The following is a 22899-nucleotide window of genomic DNA, read 5'->3' on the forward strand; positions in this document are numbered from 1 at the left end:
CTGCACCTATGGCAGCCCAGCTTTGTGCCCAAACCCCGTAGTCCTCTCATCGTGCCGGACCTGGTCCAGGTCAAACTGAATGTAGTCCAGAGCCCGTGCATAAAGTGCATCAGCCACCTCACAGGCGCACTTATGGGCGGATGCCTGTGAAATACATAGAGGACCCCATTGAGCCCCAGAAGGACCCCGAGGCGAAGCGCACATAAAACACACATAAATAATGTGAATTATGGAGATGAGTGATGCTATATGAGGGCAGCAGGGTAGCATGGTGGTTAGCATAAATACTTCACAGCTCCAGGGTCCCAGGTTCGATTCCCGGCTGGGTCACTGTCTGTGTGGAGTCTGCACGTCCTCCCCCTGTGTGCGTGGGTTTCCTCCGGGTGCTCCGGTTTCCTCCCACAGTCCAAAGATGTGCGGGTTAGGTGGATTGGCCATGCTAAATTGCCCGTAGTGTCCTAATAAAAAGTAAGGTTGGGGGGGGTTGTTGGGTTACGGGTATAGGGTGGATATGTGGGTTTGAGTAGGGTGATCATGGCTCGGCACAACATTGAGGGCCAAAGGGCTTGTTCTGTGCTGTACTGTTCTATGTTCTATATCATGTATATTGTCTTTTTGCCTCAAGGTCTGATATCAAAACTGGCTCAAGCTGATTAAAGTATCCTCCTTCTCTGTTAACCATAAGCATTGAATGTTATAAAAACTTTGATAGGGAGCTGTTTGCAATATTGAGTTCCACACAATAGGAAGGATGTTGAAGCTGTAGAGTGTGTACATCTCAAATTCACCAGGGTGCTATCTGACTTGAGGAAATAAAAATATTAAGAAAAACTGAAAAACCAAAGTATTTTTGTGGAATGCAGATTACAAAGAGAAATGTTTAAAATTCTGGAAGAATGGCACAGGGATGATAAAAGCAGATGGTTCCCACTCATAATGAGACAGAAGATTAAACATAAGGGGTGGGATTCTCCGGTCTCCGACGCCGAAATCGCGTTCGGCGATCGGCCGGAGAATACGCCGAAATCGGGTCAGTGCCGCTTTTGTGATGCTCCGCCCCCTCCAAAACAGCGTATTCTGGGAGTACGCCGCACGCCGTATGGACGACCTCAGGGCGTTAGCTGAGGCCCTCCCCCCGATGCTCCGTCCCCGACGGGCCAAATTCCCAACGGCATGGGTCTCTCATGGTACTTTTTGTCGAGAACTCAGCAGACTGAGTCCAGCGCCGCCACAGTCGGGGGAGAGTCGATCCACGGGCAAGGGGGTGGCTTGGCAGGGGCTGGGGGCACTGGTGGTGAGCCTGGCCAAAGGGGGTCATTATTTGGCAGGCCGGGTCCACGCGCGGCCGGCGCCATGTTGCACAGCGCATCCGCTGCCGTGCACATACTCGGCCACGGACCCGGCAATTCTACGGCCGTAACGGCAGCTAGAACCGGGTGCTCTACACTGCGTGCCTGCTAGCCCTCCACCAGACAGGGAAATCGGTGGCCGTTTTGCACCATTTTTTTGGTCGTGAAAGGCCACCGTTCCCACGCCGTTGTCAGCACTTAGTCTCCGAATCAGAGAATCCAGCCCAAGAGATTTGGAACAGAAGGTAGAGGAGACTTGAGGGGGGGGGGGGATTCTCCGACCCCCCGCCAGTTCGGAGAATCGCCGGGGGGGGGGGGAGGGGAGGGGGGGGGGGGGGACGTGAATCCCACCCCCGCCGGCTGCCGAATTCTCCGGCACCGGAAATTTGGCGGGAGTGGGAAACGCGCCGCGGGGTCGGCGCCCCGCCCCCCCCCCCCCAACTCTCCGGCCCGCGATGGGCAGAAGTCCCTCTGCTGTAATCTGTAATGCCGTTCCCGCCAACGTTAATTAAACCACCTCCCTTACCGGTGGGACCAGGCAGCGCGGGCGGGCTCCAGCGTGGGTCGCCCCCACGGTGGCCTGGCCCGCGATCGGGACCCACCGATCCGCGGGTGGGCCTGTGCCGTGGGGACACCCTTTTCCCTCCGTGCGGCCATCAAGCTCAGTGATGGCCAACACGGAGGTTCACTTCACCCCCCCCCCCCCCCCCCCCGCGCATGTGCGAGGATGACGTCAGCAGGTGCTGACGCTCCCGTGCATGCATGGACGTCCGCCGGAGTCCCTTCCGCCCGGCGCTGCGCCAACCACTCCGGCATGGGGCTAGCCCCTAAAGGTGAGGGCTTGGCCCCTTTAGATGTGGAGGATTCTGCACCTTTGAGGCGGCCCAATGCCGGAGTGGTTTACGCCACTCCATCCCGCCGGGACCCCCCCGCTCCGCCGGGTAGGGGAGAATCCCGTCCCAGGTGTGAGGCCGTGGAATTACCTTAATAATAGTGAAAGATTTGAAGGACCCAAGGACATTACTACAAAGTTCAGCTGGTGTAATACAGAAAAAGACCAAAAGAAATGCCAGAACTACAAAAACAACATGCAGAAATGTTAACAAAATTCCCCAATGAAGGAAAAGGGATGGAAAGGGTACAAGAATAAGATGGATTAGTTTAGCCTGATGGCTTGTTTGCATATTTTAACATTTTATCTTTTTAGTTATGGATTACATCATTCTATTCAATCTCAACCGATTTTCCAATTATTATAGCCCTAAATCATGCAATAATTTTTTTTTAATAAATGTTTTTTATTGGGTTTTGAACAAAGTATATTTGCCGTTTTGTGCACAGGATATAGTATCTATATATATATATATATATAGATACTATATATATAGTAGGTCACACACATAAAATAATTAAGGGAAAAAAAAGAAGAAAAAAGGTAACAACACGAAAGAAATGCAAAATCAATTATTTACACACATAAGTAGGCATCTGTTTGTGTGTTTGGGGGGGGGGGGGGGGGGGGGGGGGGCGCACGCGCGCGCACAGATTTACATTTGGGTGCCGGCAAGACAATTACGGAGGGCGATACTTGAATGGGTCTGGCGCTGGTGTTGTCCCTTGTTTCTCCCAGACGGATTTCACTGCCACTGTCGTCTTGTTCTCACTTCCAATTCAGCCGGCCCTCCCGTCTTCCGCCTGTATTCTCCTTTTTCTCTGTTCCTGTGGATGCCAAGTTTGTTAACGTTTCCCCTGCCCCCGCCCCCAACCCCCCTGGTCCTCCTCTATTTTGTTCCCTGTCTCTTCCCTCTCCCCCCGTCCCCCCCCCCCCCCCTCCCCCTCCCCCCCACCTCTCCCCCTGTGGTTCACCTTTCCTTCCTCTTAAGATTTAGCAGTCCCATCCCCACACCCCCCCTCTCCCGGTCTATCTCTCCCTCTCATGCTTTGGCTACTGTCCCCTGGTTCTTGGCTACCTGGCTATTCTGCTTGTTTGTTGGCCACAAACAGGTCCCGGAACAATTGGGTGAATGGCTCCCATGTTCTGTGGAAGCGGTCGTCTGACCCTCAGATGGCAAATTTGATTTTCTACATTTGGAGGGATTCTGAGAGGTCGCACAGCCAGTCTGCAGCTTTGAGTGGTGCTGCTGACCGCCAGCCTAAGAGGATTCTACAGCGAGCAATCAGGGAGGCAAAGGCAAGGGCTTCTGCCCTCCTCCCCAGGAATGGATCTGGCTGGTCTGAAACCCCGAAGACCACCACTTTCGGGCATGGCTCCACCATCACCCCCACCACTTTGGACATTGCCTCGAAGAAGGCTGTCCAATACTCCACAAGTCTGGGGCAAGACCAGAACAGGTAGGCGTGGTTGGCCGGGCCTCCTTGGCACCGTTCACATCTATCCTCCACGTCCCGGAAGAACCTACTCATACGGGTTCTTGTTAAGTGGGTTCTATGTACCAATTTCAGTTGAGTCAGGCTGAGCCTTGCGCACGTGGAGGTGGAGTTGACCCTATGCAGTGCTTCGCTCCAGAGTCCCCACCCTATTTCGATCCCCAGGTCCTCCTCCCATTTCATTCTTGTTGCGTCCAGTACAGTGTCGGCCCCTTCTACCAGTCGGTCATGCAAGTCGCTACAGTTTCCTTTCTCTAGTAAGCTTGCATCCAGTAATTCTTCCAGTAATGTCTGCCGTGGCGGTTGTGGGTATGTCCTTGTCTCCTTTCGTCGGACGTTTTTGAGTTATAGAGTCATAGAATTTACAGTACAGAGGGAGGCCATTCAGCCGATCGATTCTGCACTGGCTCTTGGACAGAGCACCCGACCCAGGCCCACATCTCCACCCTATCCCCATAACCCACTAACCCCACCCAACACGAAGGGAAATTTTGGACACGAAGGGCAATTTAGCATGGCGAATCCACCTAACCTGCACATCTTTGGACTGTGGGAGGAAACAGGAGCACCCGGAGGAAACCCACGCAAACACGGGGAGAACGTGCAGACTCCCCACAGACAGTGACCCAAGCTGGGAATCGAACCTGGGACCTGGAGCTGTGAAGCAATTGTGCTAACCACCATGCTACCGTGCCCATGTACCTTTGTTGCATGTACCTTAGCTCGTTCCTCCTGGCTAGCTGGAATTTCTCTGTCAGTTCGTCCATTGTTGCGATCAATGTATAGGTCCCTGACTCAGTGTCCCCCCGTCCTGTCCCCATCTTTTGAAGGTGGTGTCAGTCAGCGCTGGTGTGAACCTATGGTTGTTGCAGATAGGAGCTTTGTCCGACATTTGGGTCAGGCCAAATTACTGCCGTAGTTGGTTCCAGGACTGGAGAGTGGCTTTCACCACTGGGCTGCTGGAGTTTTTTTTGGGTGGGGATGGGTGTGCCGCCGTGGCGATGTAGATCGGGATGGATCTGAATAGGAAGAGGTACCTGGGCAGCACGTTCATTTTGATCGTCTGGGCTCTCCCCGCGAGGCAGGGTGGGAGTGTGTTCCATCTTTGCAGGTCCTTTTTTACTTCCTCCGTCAGACTGGTGAGGCTCCATTTGTGGATCCCTTTCCAGTCGTGGGCTATTTGGATCCCCAGGTAGCGGAATTTGTGCCTTTCCTCCCTATCTCTTCGCGCTTTGAAAGCGATGATTTCCCCTCTTAGCACAGCCTTTAGCGCTTCCCAGAACGTGGTGGGTGAGACCTCCCCGTTCTAGTTGTTCTCCATGTACTTTCTATGGCCCGCGATATCTTTTCGTTGAAAGCCTTGTCAGCTAGTAGGGCAACGTCCAACCTCCATGTGGGGTGTTGGGCCTTGCCTGTCTCCAGCCTCACGTCCATGTAGTGTGGAGCGTGGTCTGATACCACAATTGCGGAGTATTCCACTTTGTCTAGCCCCGGAAGCACCGTTTTCCCCACCACAAAGAAGTCAATTCTGGTGTATAAGTTGTGTACTAGGGAGAAGAAGGAAAACTCCTTCTCTCCTGGGTGGGTGAACCTCCAGGGGTCCACCGCTCCCATCTGTTCCATAAAGTGACCGAGTTTCCTTGCCATGCTTGAGGTTTTCCTCGTTCTGGGGTTTGATCTGTCAGTCATTGGATCCTGTACACAGTTGAAGTCCCCCCCGCCATGATTAGCCAGTGCGTCGCTATGTCAGGAATTTCTGCCATGGTCTTCTTGATGAAGCTCGTGTCGTCCCAGTTGGGCGCGTACACGTTATCTAGTACTACCGGTGCCTCATCCAGGGTCCTGCTGACCATGACGTACCGTCCCCCTGGGTCCCTAACCATCTTTGTCGCCCTAAACATCGTTCATTTGTTGATCAGTATTGCCACCCCCCTGGCCCTTGTCCCGTAACAGGAATGGTAGGCCCCACCCAGCCCTTTCTTACCCGCAGTCAGTCCTGCTCTGTCAGGTGCGTCTCTTGGAGGAAGATTATGTCTGCCTTCATGTTTCTTAGGTGGGTGAGGACTCTGGATCTTTTCACTGGGCCGTTGAGTCCCCTTACGTTCCAGATGACTATCCTGGTGGGAGGCCTCTGTCCCCTCGCTCCTGTGGGATTAACCATATTTACCTGGTGGACGCGCCCCTGCCCTCCGGGGTTCCCCGTTGTTAGGGGGCCGTCCAGGATGGCCGCTGTCACTGCTCTCTCCATGCGGTTGGGTCCCTGCGCTCCGGGGTTTCCCTTCGTCCAGAGACCGTACTGGGTGGATGCTTGCAGCGATTCCTTGTTCCGAGCCCTTGGTTGTGGCACTTTGTAGCGCTATTGCTGTTCCTTTTCTAGCCTTGTTTGTCCCTCCATCCCTGTGTCGTCTCTCTCCGCCCCCCCCCCCCCCCCCCCCCCGGTGCCCCCCTGGACCATCCCCTTTTCTCCCCCTCTCCCATGCGTCTTTCTGCCCGCTCTTCCCCCATCCTACCCTGCGCTCACTCTCCCTTCTCCGGTGCTCTTGTTCCCTCGTGCTGGGGCCTGGTCTCTCACCTGTGGCGGTCCCTCGGGTAGTGGTTTGCCTTTTGTTCAGGGTGCCATGCGCGCGCCATGGTGAGGGTGAGTGGGGGGGCCTGGCGTTGTCTCCCCCCCTTCCCCCCCCCCCCCAGTCGACGTGTTGTTGCCCCTCGCCAGCGGCCCTGTATTTCTACCCTTGCTGTTGGTTTTCCAGCCCGTGTTCCTCGATAAACTTGTTTGCTTCGGCAGGAGCTAAGAAATACTCTCTTCCTTGGTGTGTGACCCAGAGTTTCGCTGGGTACTGCATACCAAAACGCACATTGTTCTTGTGAAGAGCTGCTTTCACTCTATTGAGTTCGGCCCATCTCCTGGCGAGGTCTGCCCCAATGTCCTCGTAAACTCTAATGGAGTGTCCTTCCCATTTGCAAGTTCTGTTTTGCCTGGCCCAGCGCAGGATTGTTTCCCTGTCTTGGTACTGGTGCAGTTTAGCTATAACTGCCCTCGGGTGGTCCCCTGCCCTGGGCTTCGGGTGCAGCGACCGGTGTGCTCTGTCCATTTCTGGTGGGTTGGGGAAAGTTTCCCTGCCCAATAAGTTGCCCAGCATCTCGGCCACATAGGCCATGAGGTTTCTACCCTCGATGCCTTCTGGTCGGCCCACTATCCTGATATTTGTTCTTTTGTGCGGTTTTCCTGATTGTCCACCCTGCCTTTCAGGCTCCCCTGCTTTGTGCCCAGTCTCGCCACCTCTTTCTCCAGGGCCGTGATCCGGTCGCTCATGTCAGTCGCGTCTTTTTTCAGCTCCTTAGTGGGAAACTCTTGAGTTTCCAGTTTCCAGTTTCTCCTCTTGGGTTTCCAGTTTCTCCTCTGCTCTGCCCAGGGCGAGCTGCACGCCGATCGGTGAGGCCCCTGCGGCAATTCTCCGGCCCGGATGGGCCGAAGTCCTGCCGCTGGGAGGCCTCTCCCGCCGCCGAGGTTTAAACCACCTCTGGAACGGCGGGCTCAGCGGCGCGAGCAGCCTTGTCCACTGCTGCCTGTACTGCGGCCTCTATGTCTGCTCTGGTCCCAACCTTGTTTTCCTGCTGATGTTCCCTCAGCGCCTTGGCAAAGGGTGCCTTCCAGTTCCAGATGCCCTCTGGCCCAGGGGGGAAATAGTCCTGTCTGACCAGTTCTTTTTGTTGTGGTGAGGCTTCTGTTCCCCCGCTTTGTGCGCTGATTAGCTCGTCTGAACGGGCTTGCTTGCTTTTGGTGCCCTTTCTCCCTCTGCTTTGGCTCCCTTCTGGCATTTTTTTTATTCCCCCCTCCCCCTTTTATTTTCTTTTCTACCCTCCCCCTCTTTTTTCCCTTCCCTTATACCCCCCTTCTAAAAAGACCCTTTTCAGGTAAGGGGCGAAATTCTCCGACCCCCAGCAAGGTCGGTGAATCGCCTGGGGGGCGCCTAAAATCCCGCCCCCGCCGTGGCAGAGATTCTCCGCCACCCGGGAAGTGGCGGGGGCAGGAATCTCGCCCCGCCGATCGGTGAGGCCCCTGCGACGATTCTCCGGCCCGGATGGGCCGAAGTCCTGCCGCTGGGAGGCCTCTCCCGCCGCCGAGGTTTAAACCACCTCTGGAACGGCGGGCTCAGCGGCACGAGCAGGCCCCCGGGGTCAAGGGGGAGCGGGGGGCGATCGAACCCAGGGGGGGTGACCCCACGGTGGCCTGGCCCGCGATCGGGGCGCCCCGCTCAGACTGCGGGCCAGTGCCCTGGCTGCACTATTTCTCCTTCCGCGCCGCCACGGCCACCGCCATGGTGGAAGCGGAAGAGAACCCCGCATCGCGCATGCGCCGGCACTGACGTCAGCAGCCACCTGCCGCTGACGTCACTGCCGGCGCATGCGCGTACCGGCGAAAGCCTTTCGGCCAGTCCCGCTGCCGGGGCGCCGGTTGTTTGCGGCAGTCTTCTGGTGCTAACCGCTCCGGCACGGGGCTGGCCCCCAAAGGTGGGGAGAATTCCCCAAATTAGGGTTAGGAGAATTCCCCACCTTTGGGGAGGCGGCACCCCTGAGTGGTTGGCGCCACTCCCCTACTCCGGGACCCTCCGTCACGCCGGGTAGGGGAGAATGCCGCCCAAGGCTTTTTTTTTAAAGTGGAAAAAAAACGAAGACATTTTCTCTCCCTTTAAATGTTTTCTTTTCAAATTTCTTTTTCTCCTCCTCACTCCCCAGGGACCAGAGGGAGAGAGAGGGAGAGAGGCCGCTTCGGTGCCGCTCCTCCCTGGCCACATATATTCTGCAGATTTAAGTTGCCAATTTTTGCAATGCAAGCGTTCAAAACATAGCTGCACAAGTTCCTGGAAGATGCTGATACTGTATTGTGGGATGTGGGGTAATCACGGTTATTGATATCTTCTGGAATTCATTTCTGGATATGAGAGGAATTTCACTGAATTATATTTCATTGAATTGCCCTAGGTTGCTTTTGTTTTAAATTTTGTTTTTTTACCTCTCCTGTGAGATTACATGGTTGCTGAAAGGTGAAAATTGTATTGCTTAATTGTATTGCAACATAGCTGAATTAAACAGATTCAATGTACCAGCTGGTCTTTTCCTGTCCAGCTTTTCATCTGTTCCTATGTATCAACATTATTCAATTCAACTCATGCACACTGGGCACATGGTAAACAAACTCTATCAATGCCATGGGGCCAATTTGCATGCACAAGCATATGCACCAATAGTTCCACAATTATCTGCCTGGTGATTTACCAACATTTAGAGTCAGCTCCTGCACTAATGGATGGCACAGTGCCTCACAGCACCAAGGACCCGGGTTCGATCAAGGTCCCAGATCACTGTCTGTGTGTAGTTTGCACATTCTCCCCGTGTCTGCATGGGTCTCAGCACCAAAACCCAAAGATGTGCAGAGTAGGTGGATTTGCCTCGCTAAATTGCCTCTTAATTGGAAAAAAAGAATTGGAAAAAAATAATTAGGTAACTCTAAATTTATTTTAAAATAAAAGCTACTGCACTAATAATCTGGTCAGTTTAACTCACATTTTATTGATGCCAAAACAAGGAGCTGTTGTACTGATTTCTATTTTCATGCTGGCGATTTCTAACTTTCATAGAATGATGCGGCACAGGAGGCAATTCTGCTCATCGTGGCTATGCCAGCTCTTTGAAGAAGATATAAAATTCGGCCCACTCTTGCTCTTCTCTACAACCCAGTAAAGTTACTATTGGGTCTGCTCCACCCACCCCTTCAGGCAGAGCATTCTTAAATCAACTTGCTGTATTAAAAAATTCTTCTCATCTGTTTGATTGCACAGGATACATCAGCTATGCTGATGGATTTTTTCTTTTATTCATTGGGTGTGAGCATTGCTGCCCATCATTAAATGCCCTTGATGAGGTGGTAGTGGGGCTTCCTGGATTTGTTGTTCAATAGTTTTGCTTCAAGTAATTTTGAAAAGCAGAGTATAACTTCAAATCTTTGCTGGACTAAAATTGAATTAAAATATTGGAAGCAGTTCAAAGAAGGTTTACTAGACCAATAACAGGAGTGGGTGGGTTGTCTTATGAGGAAAGGTTACACAGGCTCGGCTTGTATCCACCTGAGTTTAGAAGAGTAAAAGGTGACTTAATTGAAATATTTAAGATTCTCAGGCATCTTGACAGGATGGACGTGGAGAGGATGTTTTCTCTTATGGGAGAATCTAGAACTGGGAGGTTACTGTTTAAAGATAAGGGGTTGCCCATTAATGACAGAGATAAGGAGATTATTTTTCTCTCAGGGGGTATTGAGATTTGGAACTCCCTTCCTCAAAAGGCAGTGAAATTAGTCTTTGAATATATTTTTAAGGCAGACATATTTAGATTTTTGATAAACAATGGGTTGAAAGGTTATCATGGAAATGCAGATTACAATCAGATCACCCATGAATGGTCAAACAGGCTCAAGGTGCTTAGTGACGTAGTCTTACTTCTAATTTAGGCCGAGAGCCTGGGACAGAACTGAGTCGTCACAGATAGGGAGTACCTACTTCAACGAATGTTACATTGCCAACTAATTACCTCCATCTGTACATTTTAATATACAAGGTCAAAGCTAATTTCATATAACTATGACACAAAATTATCACTGAACTCAATATTGGCTCGTAACTTCCTCACAATGACAGTTTCCAGCAGATTGCCACACTTGATGGACTTACCCATGCTGGGATTCCAAAACCTCAATCACACCTCACTCAGGCAGCTCACTCAGCAGCAAAATATGCCCCCGGCTGCATCGGTGTGCAGGGGCAGAGAGGTAAGAAATGCCCCCTTTATACAGCACTAGCTACCGTAAGGGAGGTGCTTAAAGGGACAGTAACTATCAGGGTAAAACTGGCAGAACCATCCAAAGTTAGCGATTTAAATCGCTTATGTCGGATGGTTCCCAGCCCAACGCAATCGTCCAGAGGAAATGACCACTTCTGGACAATTACGGGTAAACTCTTGGATGGGAACGTCCTAGAGGTATTCCCCAGCACATCATTGGGTACCCCCTAGAAGCAACGCTGGGGAACCAGGAAGTTATGGACCAATATTACCGAAAATTGGCAGAATTACTTAGCAGGTGACCAGTCCACTATCACATATTTTGCACATTCATCTAAAGTTGAAAATACTCCAGGACAATCAAAAAGAGCAGAGGGGAGAGATATAGCAGAAAATAAAAAAAGACAGAAGCCAAAGGAGAGAGAAACAGCAAATCAAAGACATCAGAGTCAAGTAAGGCTGTGATCACTTTATCCAGTTTACCATGTACACACATGGGAGACTGACTGGTAGAAACTAAGGGCTGAATTCTCCGCTGTTGGGATTCTCCGTTGTGCTGGCAGCCTGGGAATTTCCTAACGGTGTTGGGCTGCCCACAATGGGAAACCCCATTGGCCAGCTGGCGAGACAGAGAATCCCGGGGTGCGCCACAACCGAAATCTGGTGCGGCGGGACGGAGAATCCCACCCTAAATGTTCAAAGTAAGATCATGGACAGAAATTTCCTCTATCATGAAATTGTTACCCCTTTTTTTGGAGATCAGGGGTGGGATTCTCCCCTACCCCTGGCGTGAACCACTCCGGCGTCGGGCCGCCCCAAAGGTGCGGAATCCTCCGCACCTTTAGGGGCTAGGCCCACGCCAGAGTGGTTGGCGCGCTGCTGGCCGGCGGGAAAGGTCTTTGGCGCCATGCAAGCCGGGGCCAAAGGGACTCCGCCGGCCGGCGGAAGTCCACGCATGCGCGGGAGCGTCAGCGGCTGTTGACATCATCCCCACGCATGCTCAGGGGCAGGGGGGTCACCTCCGTGTCGGTCATCACGGAGGCTGAGTAAGAGTGCCCCCACGACACAGGCCCACCCGCGGATTGGTGGGCCCCAGTCGTGATCCAGGCCACCATGGGGGCACCTGCCGGGGCCAGATCGGCCCGTGTCCCCCCAAGGACCCAGCCCGCGCCACCTGGTCCCGCTGGTAAATACCTTGTTTAATTCACGCTGGCGAGACCGGCATAACAGCAGCGGGACTTCGGCCCATCGCGGGCTGGAGAATCGCCTGGGGGGGTTGCCCGCCGACAGGCATGGCGCGATTCCCACCCCCGCCGAAAATCCAGTGCCGGAGAATTCGGCGGCCGACGGGGCGGGATTCACGCCGGCCACCGGCGATTCTCCGACCCGGCGTGGAGTCGGAGAATCCCGCCCCAGATGTATGATATTATCCCATAGGATCATCGAACATACTAGGGCCAGGATTTTCCGGCCCAGCCCACTGCCGTTATCTTCAAATCTGGCTGAAAGTTAATTACCTTTGGTTGGCCTGCCGCATTCCCCGCGGTGGGTTCCACCATGGCAGGGGAGAAAATCCTGGCCAAGGACTTTCCCCTGTGGTTGGTTAAAACACATATTAACCAAATTGGTCTCAAAATCAACAAATGATCACATACAACGCCAAGGTATCCATTACTTTTTTCTATAAACACTCCCTTTCTCCAAACAGATTCATAACATTGCCAACCTTATAGCAATTTACTTACCTTTGCGGATACATATAAGTTCATGAACTCCACAAGTACGTTCTCCACCTGTGGAAAGACAAATTTATCATTAAAGATATATTTACTTAAATGCTGACTAAAAATTGGTCTGGTGCTTCATGACATTTATTTTAAGTGAAATGAAAGAAGAACAAAAAAAAGTCATATTTCTTCAATATCTTTCATATGCACAGCACATGCTCTGTCTAAATGTACATCTAAATTGCATTGGACAGGAACAAGGTTCCCATCTGATTGATTCTAATGGCTTCATTGAATACTGAACAACATCCAAGCTAATAAATGGCAAGTCACATACACAGAAGTAGTAGGTAATGAGCATCTCCAACAAGAGAATGCCTAACCGTTTCCTTCTGGCATTCAGTGGCACCATCACTTAAAAATACTTTATTATCATTGTGAAATCCTGTATTATCAGCCTCCTGGGGAGTTATCATTGTCTAGAAACTCAACCGAACCAGCCACCCAAATGCTGTAGTTACAACAGCAGATCAAAGGCTGGATAATCTATGATAAGAGGCTCACGTTAGCAAAGTGATAAATATTCTCCATTATCTTAACCAGATGTAGCTGCAACAACACTCCAAAAGCTAGACACTATCCAGGACAAAACTGTCTGCTTGAATTTTTTTTAAACTTCTTTTTATTCACAATTTTGTCAAAATAAAACATAATTTTTGCATAACCATACGCAACAATCAACAGAACAGAGGAAAAAAAAGTTAACCGTATGTACAAAGAAAGGTACAATACAACGTAACGATTGCCCCCCCCCCCCCCCCCCCCCCTCAACCCCGGGATGCTGCTGCTGCTGACCTTTACTGCTCTCCTAGAAAGTCAAGGAACGGCTGCCACTTCTGAGAGAACCCCACCATGAACCCTCTCAAGGCAAACTTTATTTTCTCGAGACTAAAAAACACAGCCATGTCACTAACCCAGGTCTCTACACTCAGGGCTTCGAGTCCCTCCACATTAAAAGGATCCGTCTTCGGGCTACCAGGGAGGCAAAGGCCAATACGTCGGCCTCTTTCGCTTCCTGAACTCCCGGATCGTCTGACATATCAAAGATCGCTATCTCTGGACTCGGCACCAACCGCGTGCCTAAGATCTTGGACATTGCCGTAGCAAATCCCTGCCAGAATCCCTTAAGAGCCGGGCATGCCCAGAACATATGGACATGATCTGCAGGGCTTCCCGCTCACCTCGCACATTTATCCTCAACCCCAAAGAGCTTGCTCATCCTGGTTGCCGTCACGTGTGCCCGGTAGACCGCCTTAAACTGGATTAAGCTAAGCCTGGCACATGAGGAGGAGGAATTGACCCTGTTTAAGGTGTCCGCCCACAGGCCCGCATCCAGCTCCCCGCCTAGCTCCTCCTCCCATTTGCCCTTAAGTTCCTTCACTGAGGCTTCCTCCGCCTCCTGAAGTTCCTGGTAGATGTTCGACACCTTCCCCTCCCCTACCCAGGTGCCGGAGACCACCCTATCCTGTATCCTGCCTGGGGGTAGCAGCAGGAATGATACCACCTGTTTTTTCAGAAAGGCGCGTACCTGAAGGTATCTGAAAGTGTTTCCAGGGGGCAAACGGAATTTCTCCTCCAGCGTTTTCAGGCTGGGAAAGGTCCCACCTATGAACAGGTTCCCCCATCCTTTCAATGCCTGCCCAATGCCAGCTTTGAAACCCTTCGTCTCTCCTCCCCAGGACAAATCTGTGATTGTTGCATATCGGGGACCAGACTGAGGCTCCCTCCACCTCTGTGCCTTCTCCACTGACCCCAGATCTTTAATGCCACCACCACCACCGGACTGGAGGAGTAGCGGGCTGGCGAGAACGGCAGAGGTGTCGTTGCAAGTGCCCCTAGGCTGGTACCTTTACATGACGCCTCTAACCGCTCACACAGCGACCCCTTCCCCCAATCCCTCTAATCATGGCTATGTTAGCCGCTCAATAGCCGCTGAAAAAGTTCAGCAGCACCAGTCCACCCCCGCCCCAACCGCGCTCCAGGTACAGTCTCTCTACTCCAGTGTCTTATTTGCCCATACGAATCCCGAGATTATCTTGTTCACCTGCTTAAAGAAGGACTTAGGGACGAAGATGGGAAGGCAGTGGAAGACAAACAGAAATCTGGAGAGCACTGTCATCTTAACGGTCTGCACCCTTCCCGCTTCTCAGAGTATCTCCCCGACTAGCCTTTCTCCCTCCGCTCTCTTTCTTTCTTCTCTCTATGAGACGTGATAGAGATCAACTCCCCTCTGATAGCTGCCTTCAGGGCCTGGATACCTGGACGCTGTTACCTCCCCCGTATTGTTAGTTTCCAGGTAATTCTTGATGTTCCTCCTTATCCACCCACAAACCTCGTCATCTGCCAGCAGCCCCACATCTAGCCTCCATAGTGGGGGCTGACCTCTCTCCCCCCCCCCAAGACGCAAATCCACCCAGTGTGGAGCATTATCGGAGACTGCAATAGCCGAGTATTCTGTCCCCTCCACCCTGGGGATCAACGCCCTGCTCATCACAAAGTAATCTATGCGGGAGTAGACTTTGTGGACATGAGAAAAGAAAGAGAACTCTTTCGCCCTCGGTCGGGCAAATCTCCACACGTCTACGCCCCCCCCCCCCCCCCCCCCCCCCCCCCCACCTGTTCCATGAATCCCCTCAATTCTTTAGCCGCCACTAGTCGCTTCCCCGACCTGGGGTTTGACCGGTCCAGTACAGGTCTATAACTGTGTTGAAATCACCCCCGATAAATCAGATTGGGTGAGTCTAAGTCTGAAATTTTACCTAGCATGCATCTCATAAATACCACGTTGTCCCAGTTTGGGGCGTAAACGTTCACTAGCACCACCCGGGTCCCCTGCAGTTTCCCACTGACCATTTTGTATCTGCCCCCCCTTGTCAGCTACAATATTCCCTGCCTCAAAAGCTGACCAGGATTGCTACTCCTCTGGTCTTTGAATCCAGCCCAGAATGGAACACCTGGCCCACTCACCCTTTTCTCAATCTTGTTTGGTCTGCATATTTTAGGTGCGTCTCCTGTAGCATCGCTACGTCTGCCTTTAGCCCCTTTAAGTGCGAGAACATGCGAGCCCTCTTGACAGGTCCATTTAGGCTCCGCACATTCCACGTAATCAGCCTGGATGGGGCCTAGCCCCCCCATCCCCACCCCCCACCCCCTCCCGCTTAAATGGGACCTCATTCAATAGTCTAAATATCCACCTCCTCCACTACTGGCATACTGTGGCCCATCCTATCTACACATTGTACTGCAGCTACACACCAAGGTTTCTTCCACAACTCCTCCCAAACCAGTAACCTTTCTGAACTACAATGAGAAAGGTAACAGATGCCACAGGAACATCACCACTCCAAGTCACATGCCACCTTGACTTTGACACATCTGCTGCCAATCCTCCAATGTCATAGAATTATAGAACGTTACCAGACAGGAGGCTATCCAGTCTGGAATGATTTTTATGAGGAAAGTAAAGTACTGCTTTGACTAATAAAAATATACAGAATTTCTTTATGCAAACCAGAAAGAAAATCAGTAAGCGTAAAACTTCAATCAAAAACGGATACCTACCACATGCTCGCATCTTATGTGAAAGAGCTTATCAAAAGTCATCAAGTCATCGTGAGCAGAGAAAGGAAGAATCATGAGTTGAAAAGCACAAAAAAGGTAAGAAAAGAAAAATGTAAAACTGTTTATTTGTGAACTGGCAGTAGTTTTGGATTTTATACTATTTTCTAATTTTCTTGCTAATCCATGCTGATCATTTTAATTGATAATGTGCACATTCACACAAATGTCATCAATCTAATTCATGTTAGTAAATTCAACAACATATGAACCAATTATTCCCAAAATTTCCATCCTAGAGTAGCAAATTTAATACCAAAAACCTCATTCTCCAAGGAAGCAGACGTAGTTGGCAATATTTGTTCCTTTAAGAAAAAACATTCGGCAAAATAATGACTGCAATTTTCTGGGATGTGCTGCAGGCGCACATCCCATTATGGCTGCTAACTCTCACGAGAGAGCCATAATGGGATATGCGGCAGCAAGATCTCAGTTTGAGATCTTCACCACCAGCGTGTAATTAGGTTCACGTCTAGAGAGAGTGTGGCCATGATTTTAAATAAATTTAAATATTCATGAACAACTTAAGTCAGTTGTTTCAGGGTCATCAGATGTCCCCATACCCCCATCCTCCCCAACCGCATCCAGCGTTATGTAACATCGGCAGGAATCATTACTGGTTTCCATTTTTGGAAACCAGTCATGATGACTACTCCCAATGCTCAGAGGCGAGTGTAGCCCCCGGGTGGCATGGGACATGGCTGGACAGTGCCCTGGCACAGCCCCCTGGAACTGACAGGTTGGCAATGCTCAGTTGGCAGTGCTGGGCGGTGCCAGGATGACAATGTAAAACATGTCCCCTGTTTATTTTTGGACACAGTTGTCAAAAGATCTGGAATGAAACCCTGGTTGTATTTCTGGGAAGAAACACGGCGATTTACAGTTAGAACCTGACACGTCGGGCTGCACGGTGCCACCGTGGTTAGCACTGCTGCCTCATGGCACCGGGAACCTGGGTTCGACCCTGACCCTGGATCACTGTGTGGAGTTTGCACATTCTCCCCATGGCTGTGTGGGTCTCACACCCACAACCAAAAGATGTGTAGGTTGGTGGTTTGGCCATGCCAAATTGGCCCTTAATTGGAAAAAAATAATTTGGTGCTCTAAAACTATTTTTTAAAAATAGAACTGGACACTTTGCAATCTTTTAGGAAAATTCCAACAATCTTAAATAAGCAATCGCCGTGAGATATATAAACATTGGAGCTTGCTTACTGGCATGTCATCATTCAGCTTGAACAAATGACCTTGCATCTATGACTAATCCTATTTGGGTTAAAGTTGTGGATTTAGATAAATATTTATCTAATCGTTACTGCAAAAACTAATTTTTAAAATCTGATTAATTAAAGTCACTATCTAACCTTTCTTCATGAAAACTGCACGCTTTACTACACTTAAACTTTGTCATAAATTTAGGCAAATTAGAAAAAGGGATTTTGAAAATAATCATGACATATTGAGTTTTTAAAAATAGAGTATTCTTCTGTAAAGATGGGCTTGTTTCACTGCGTTTTGCAGTTTTTAATAAAAGTAGAAGAAATAATTTTGTCGGATTATTCATGCATATAACAGCACTACTCAAAATTAAAGTTAAAGACATTTTTATGTTTGAGGAATTTATTTTATTACTGATATTATCTTACTGACATGCAAAACCATTTAACTTTGTCATAAGATTTTATCAGAATGATATGCCTGGAAAGCAAGGGGAAATTATTTATTTTATTTTTTTAGAAACTTCCAAATGCAGTGAGGTAATCACAATTTAATAATCCAATATTCTGAATTTTTAATTCATCTCATTTTCAGTTTACACCATATGTTTCACATAGTGTTCCTGTCACTATTCATTTCCACTTACAAATAATTGTAATACAAGTCCCAGAATAAAACAGCTGTTTTTATGAGGCTGTGTAAAACAGTTTTAATGCTACATTTTCTCTGGATCATTAAAAAGTTAGAAATTGTTACAAGAATAAGCAAGTACATTGCAATCTGCATAAAATCCTATCTCAATGAAATAACTGCACATCAATATTCTAATAATGTGTGAAGATTTTACTGTGAATGAATTAATTGATTTAGCAAAATTATATAGATTATCTAGCAAAAGTCCATTCATTGACCCTCGTTATAACATATATTTTTTCTGTTTCAGTTTGTACTCGTTAGACTGAACAAGCACAATATTCAGACTATTTTTAATAGTTCTACCATTGTATCATTGAATCATAGGACAAAAATTCATACACATCAGTAACCATATGCTCAGCTCCTTTTTTGTTCATTAATTTTTCTCCCTTCCCCACAGGTGTTGACTCCTTTCTAGGATATGGTTTCACAAACAATGGTAGTCTTCAAATAATTTGTGCAAGTGATCATCAATTGTAAATGAGTATAAAGTAAGTGTTGCTATGCTAGTTGACTTTTGGAGACATCACAGCTGAGCTTGGTCCCTTGTTGACCTCACAATTACTTCTAGCAGGCTCAATTTACAGACATTAGAGGGTGAAACCTGGACATCCTTTTTCCTTCCCTATAGCAGGGTTGAGTATAATTGTAACTCTGTGCAAGTGGATGTTTTTTAAATGAGTTAAAAGTCTTACCCAATATGCAAGAATGTCTTGCATGGGGCACTGGGCAATATTTAAAACATTTACTAATCCACATTTATTATGTGCTTTGTCAATTTAAACAGGATTGACAAATGTATCAGGACCTTTTTACTATAATTTAGACTATCCAACCAATATTCAATTCATAGTTCGCTGTCAAATCCTCTTGATTGCCTTATGTTGTATTATGAAATGAAAAATGAAAATGAAAATCGCTTATTGTCACGAGTAGGCTTCAATGAAGTTACTGTGAAAAGCCCCTAGTCGCCACATTCCTGCGCCTTTCCGGGGAGGCTGGTACGGGACTATTAATGACTTTTTAAAATTATATTCAACATATCCCACGCACGTATGCTCTAATAATTGGTCATCAAGTAAACTCTTATTTTATACATTTATTCCATCATCGTGCTTTTTAAAAAAACTTAAAATAGTAATTACCCTTCGATTGCAAATTAACAATTCAAATATAGATCTGAAAATCTCAGTGACATGTTTACTCTATAAAACAACTACAACTTTAGTACTTTTTTTAAAACATAGATTCTTAGAATACTGTAGGTTTCTCATGTATGCAAAAGCAAAGAAAATAATTTGAAGAATAATTTTAAAAGAAATTCTGGTAACTGGAGTTGTTCTTGCCAGTAGGAAGAACAACTGAAATCGATAATAGTGCGCAACTATTCTTCACAGTAACATGCTATTAAATGTCAGATTTTTCAACATATGAAGATAAAAGTGATCTTGAAATTATTAAAAGATATATTGATTAAACTGGCTAAGACTATTTATCTAACACTGAAACTACAGTTCACTTCAATAACCTTCACATGTAACAGTAAACCTAGCTCTGAAACAGCAGTGAAGCAAACAGAATCATAGAATCATAGAATTTACAGTGCAGAAGGAGGCCATTCAGCCCATTGAGTCTACACCGGCCCTTGGAAATAGCACCCCACTTAAGCCCACACCCATAACCCAGTAACCCCTCCTAACATTTTTCAATACTAAGGGAAATTTAGCATGGCCAATCCACCTAACCTGCATATCTTTGGACTGTGGAAAGAAACCGGAGCACCCAGAGGAAACCCATGCAGACCTGAGGAGAACATGCAGACTCCGCACAGACTGTGACCCAAGTCGGGAATCGAACCTGGGACTCTGGAGCTGTGAAGCAACTGTGCTACCGTGGCAGTATCCACATATAACATCATTTATCTCCATGTCTTTAGTGGAAGGTATAGTAAATGGTAAATAATAATACTATGCAACAAAAAAATAGCAGTATTAAAAATGGCAAAATAATGGGGCAAAGTGCAATATGTCACTGCTACCGGAATTCTGCTGTGTTCCCATGGTAGATTCAATGGTAGGCGGGGACAGAGAGAATGTGGCAGAAGATCCAAAAAACAGTTTCATCCTCACATAAAATGACTGCAGGATCGTCCATTCCCACGGCACATCGAGATTTCCACCAGCGGCCAGTTGAAACTCATTTGAATCCTGCTAATGGGGTACAGATGAAGGCCAGACCAGAATGCAGCCGCCGCCCCCCCCCCCCCCTCCCAACATGCCCGACTGGCCATGCCACAGTGGGAAATCAAACTGCACCAACACATCAGCACTCGCCTGAAGAAGGCATTGGCCTGCCTCCAGAATTCAGGGTGGAAGACTCCAGCAACCACAGACTCTGGAACATGTAGCAATGGGTGAGGAGGCAAGGGGCATCTATCTGGTGGATCTTCCAGCTTCAGTGTCTTCAAGGCGGTCCATTTCCAGTTTCAGAGTGATCCTGGAGATTCAGCTTCCAGCTTCAGAATGTTCCTGGAGGTCCAGCTTCAGAGTGATCCTGGAGGTCAATCTTCTTTCTTCAACAGTGGATCAGCTATGTCCAGATGCCTTTTTAAAAATACACCTGGATATGATGGCAGGGCGCAAACCCCGCAATGTATATGTAATGAGCCCAGGGTCATGCCATGCGGTACGAATTCCCCCACGGTATCCCCGCCCCCGCCAGAGAACTTAGTCCCAGATGGGCGAATTCCGCCCATGATTTTTTTTGTTCTATTGGGGTCTCATGACCCGATTTCCGATCCTAACAGTGACACTCGGGGTGAAAGGGACTGACATCTGGGTGATGTAGAGCGGTGCTCAAGGTAACCGGAGTCTGACATTTGGAGCAACAGGTAGCGGCACTCACGATAACTGGTATGTGGGACTAACGTGCAACTGATGCTCCGGGGAATGGACATGGCCGCCCACCATGAGGCAAAGGGAACCCGGGCGCACATTCACACTGCGATCAGCAGCCGGCTCTGGGCAGTCGGTGTGTAAACATGAAGCAGTTTCCACGAGCAAGCCGCCCGGCAGCAACTTGCCTCAGGCTCGCCCGGCTTGGGGGCCAGCGGCTGCCGCTTTCAGCACCACAGGGAGCGGACAGCAGCCCGAAAGGCGGGCGGGCGGAGCTGCTCCAAGCCACCACACAATGGCGGCGCCACCCCCGGGCTCCATCTCCCCAGGCCTTGTCCACCACATTCCCCGCCCGGCCGCCGCCGCCGCCGCCTCCCACAGACGCGGCCCTGCCGTCTGCCCGGGCCTGGGGGCAAGGTTGAGAGTGAGTGAGTATCCCGGCCAGTCAGCGGGAGCTGGGCTCCTTGCGGCCTACTTACCATCAATCGCCATGGTGCTGATGATCCATCCAGACCGACTCTGCCACTGCCGCCGCCGCCGGGGAGCGGGTTGCTGCAATTAGGGGAGGAGGGAGCGGGACTGTGGCGTCGCCACCGAAAACCACCGACACAAACATGGAACCTTCCAGGCGAGGCGCGCTCCCACCCCCTGGTCCCCGAGCGCGCGCCAGCGCCAGCGCGTCCACAGGGAGCGAGAGCCGGAGCTGCTTCTGAAAGGCGGCGCGCGCGCGCTCGAGGGAGACAGGGGCAGATACAACTTCAGCTTGTGTGAGTCCGGGGCAGGTATGTTATAAAGGGGGAGAAAGTGGTTCAAAAGACCCTGGGCTTCGTGAGGAAGTGTTTGACAACCGGCACAGACACGAAGGGCCGCTTTCTGTGCTGTGAAACTCTTTAGTTCGATGAAATAGTGGGGCGTGGAGTACAAAAACAAGATAAATCTTGTCGAAAGCATGATAAATCCATCTAAAACACTAATTTGGCCTCAACTGAGAATTGTGCCCATACTTTAGGAAGGATGAGAAGGCACTGAGAGAGGGTGCAGCAGAGATTCACTTGAATGGTCCCAGGAACTTCTGTTACGTGGATAGATTGGGGAAGTTGGGGCTGTGCTCCATGGAAACGGGAGGATTAAGGAGAGATTATATGGAGCTGTTCAAAATGATGAGGGATCTGGCCAGTGCAAATAGGGACTAACGGTTCCCATTGGTGGAACATTCAAGAACCAGATGACACCCATTTAAAGTGATTGACAAAATAATTAAGGGGAACATGAGGATTTCTTTTTGTGCAATGCATGCTTAGGATCTGGACTGCACGCCTCAGGGCGTGGTGGAAGCAGAATCAATCATGGCTTTTAGAAGGGAATTGGGTATTTACCAGAAGAGATAAAAAGCAAAACTACAGAGTAAAGATGGAGGAGGGGGACTAGGTGAATTGCAAATTACAGAAAGCTGGCATGGTTAATGTGGTAGTGTGACTAGGGGTATTAAGGTACCTGGAAATGTGAGCTGCCATTGGTGCAGAGGACTCGCTGCCCATTGGCCCAGGTATGTCATGTGCCTCTTAGCCGATTGGCTGAGGTAGGTAGCTCCACCTACGAGGCGGGGTATAAGAACCTGTGTGCCCCGGCAGTCTGCCATTCTTCTGTACGTCTGCTGCCGGGTCCACTTCTTGTGTATTAAAGCCTATCGTTTGGACTTTATCTACGTTTCGTGTCCATTGATTGTGCATCAATTTAATACACAATATTTTAAAGGATGGAGCTTCGCATCAAGCCGGAGTGTCTTCGACTCAACCCGCACGCAACAAATGCAACAGCAGCATTTAAGCACTGGCTGGCTTGCTTCAATAGCTACCTGAGTAGAGCCGAAAACGTCCCGATGAGGGAACAGAAATTGCACATCCTCCACTCATGCGCCGGCACCGCCGTGTACACACTCATAGAGGACACGACAGACTACGACGCGGCCATGGACTTACTTAAAGGACATCTCATACGGCCAGTGAACCAGGTCTACACTTGGCACTTACTGGCCACGAGTAAGCAACTTCCTGGTGAGTCTCTGGACGAATTTTACCAGGCCCTCCTTGTGCTGGGGAGGAACTGCGGCTGCCC

The 22899-nt window shown here is 49.5% G+C and overlaps 1 protein-coding gene across 3 annotated transcripts in view; it reads right to left on the bottom strand.

Moving 5' to 3' along the window:
* syt14a (synaptotagmin XIVa) overlaps positions 1 to 21451 on the bottom strand; it is a 271602-nt gene extending 250151 nt beyond the window's left edge. For all 3 annotated transcript variants that reach the window (XM_038812298.1, XM_038812288.1, XM_038812279.1), the window contains exons 1-2: positions 21264 to 21451; positions 12317 to 12364 (exon numbers count right to left, since the gene is read on the bottom strand). In XM_038812298.1, the coding sequence (XP_038668226.1) occupies positions 12317 to 12364; positions 21264 to 21276 (61 nt within the window). In that variant the 5' untranslated portion in view covers positions 21277 to 21451. The remainder of the gene's footprint in view (positions 1 to 12316; positions 12365 to 21263) is intronic.
* Positions 21452 to 22899: the final 1448 nt, after the last annotated feature.

Source organism: Scyliorhinus canicula, chromosome 1 (genome assembly GCF_902713615.1).
Source record: "Scyliorhinus canicula chromosome 1, sScyCan1.1, whole genome shotgun sequence".
NCBI lineage: Eukaryota > Metazoa > Chordata > Chondrichthyes > Carcharhiniformes > Scyliorhinidae > Scyliorhinus > Scyliorhinus canicula.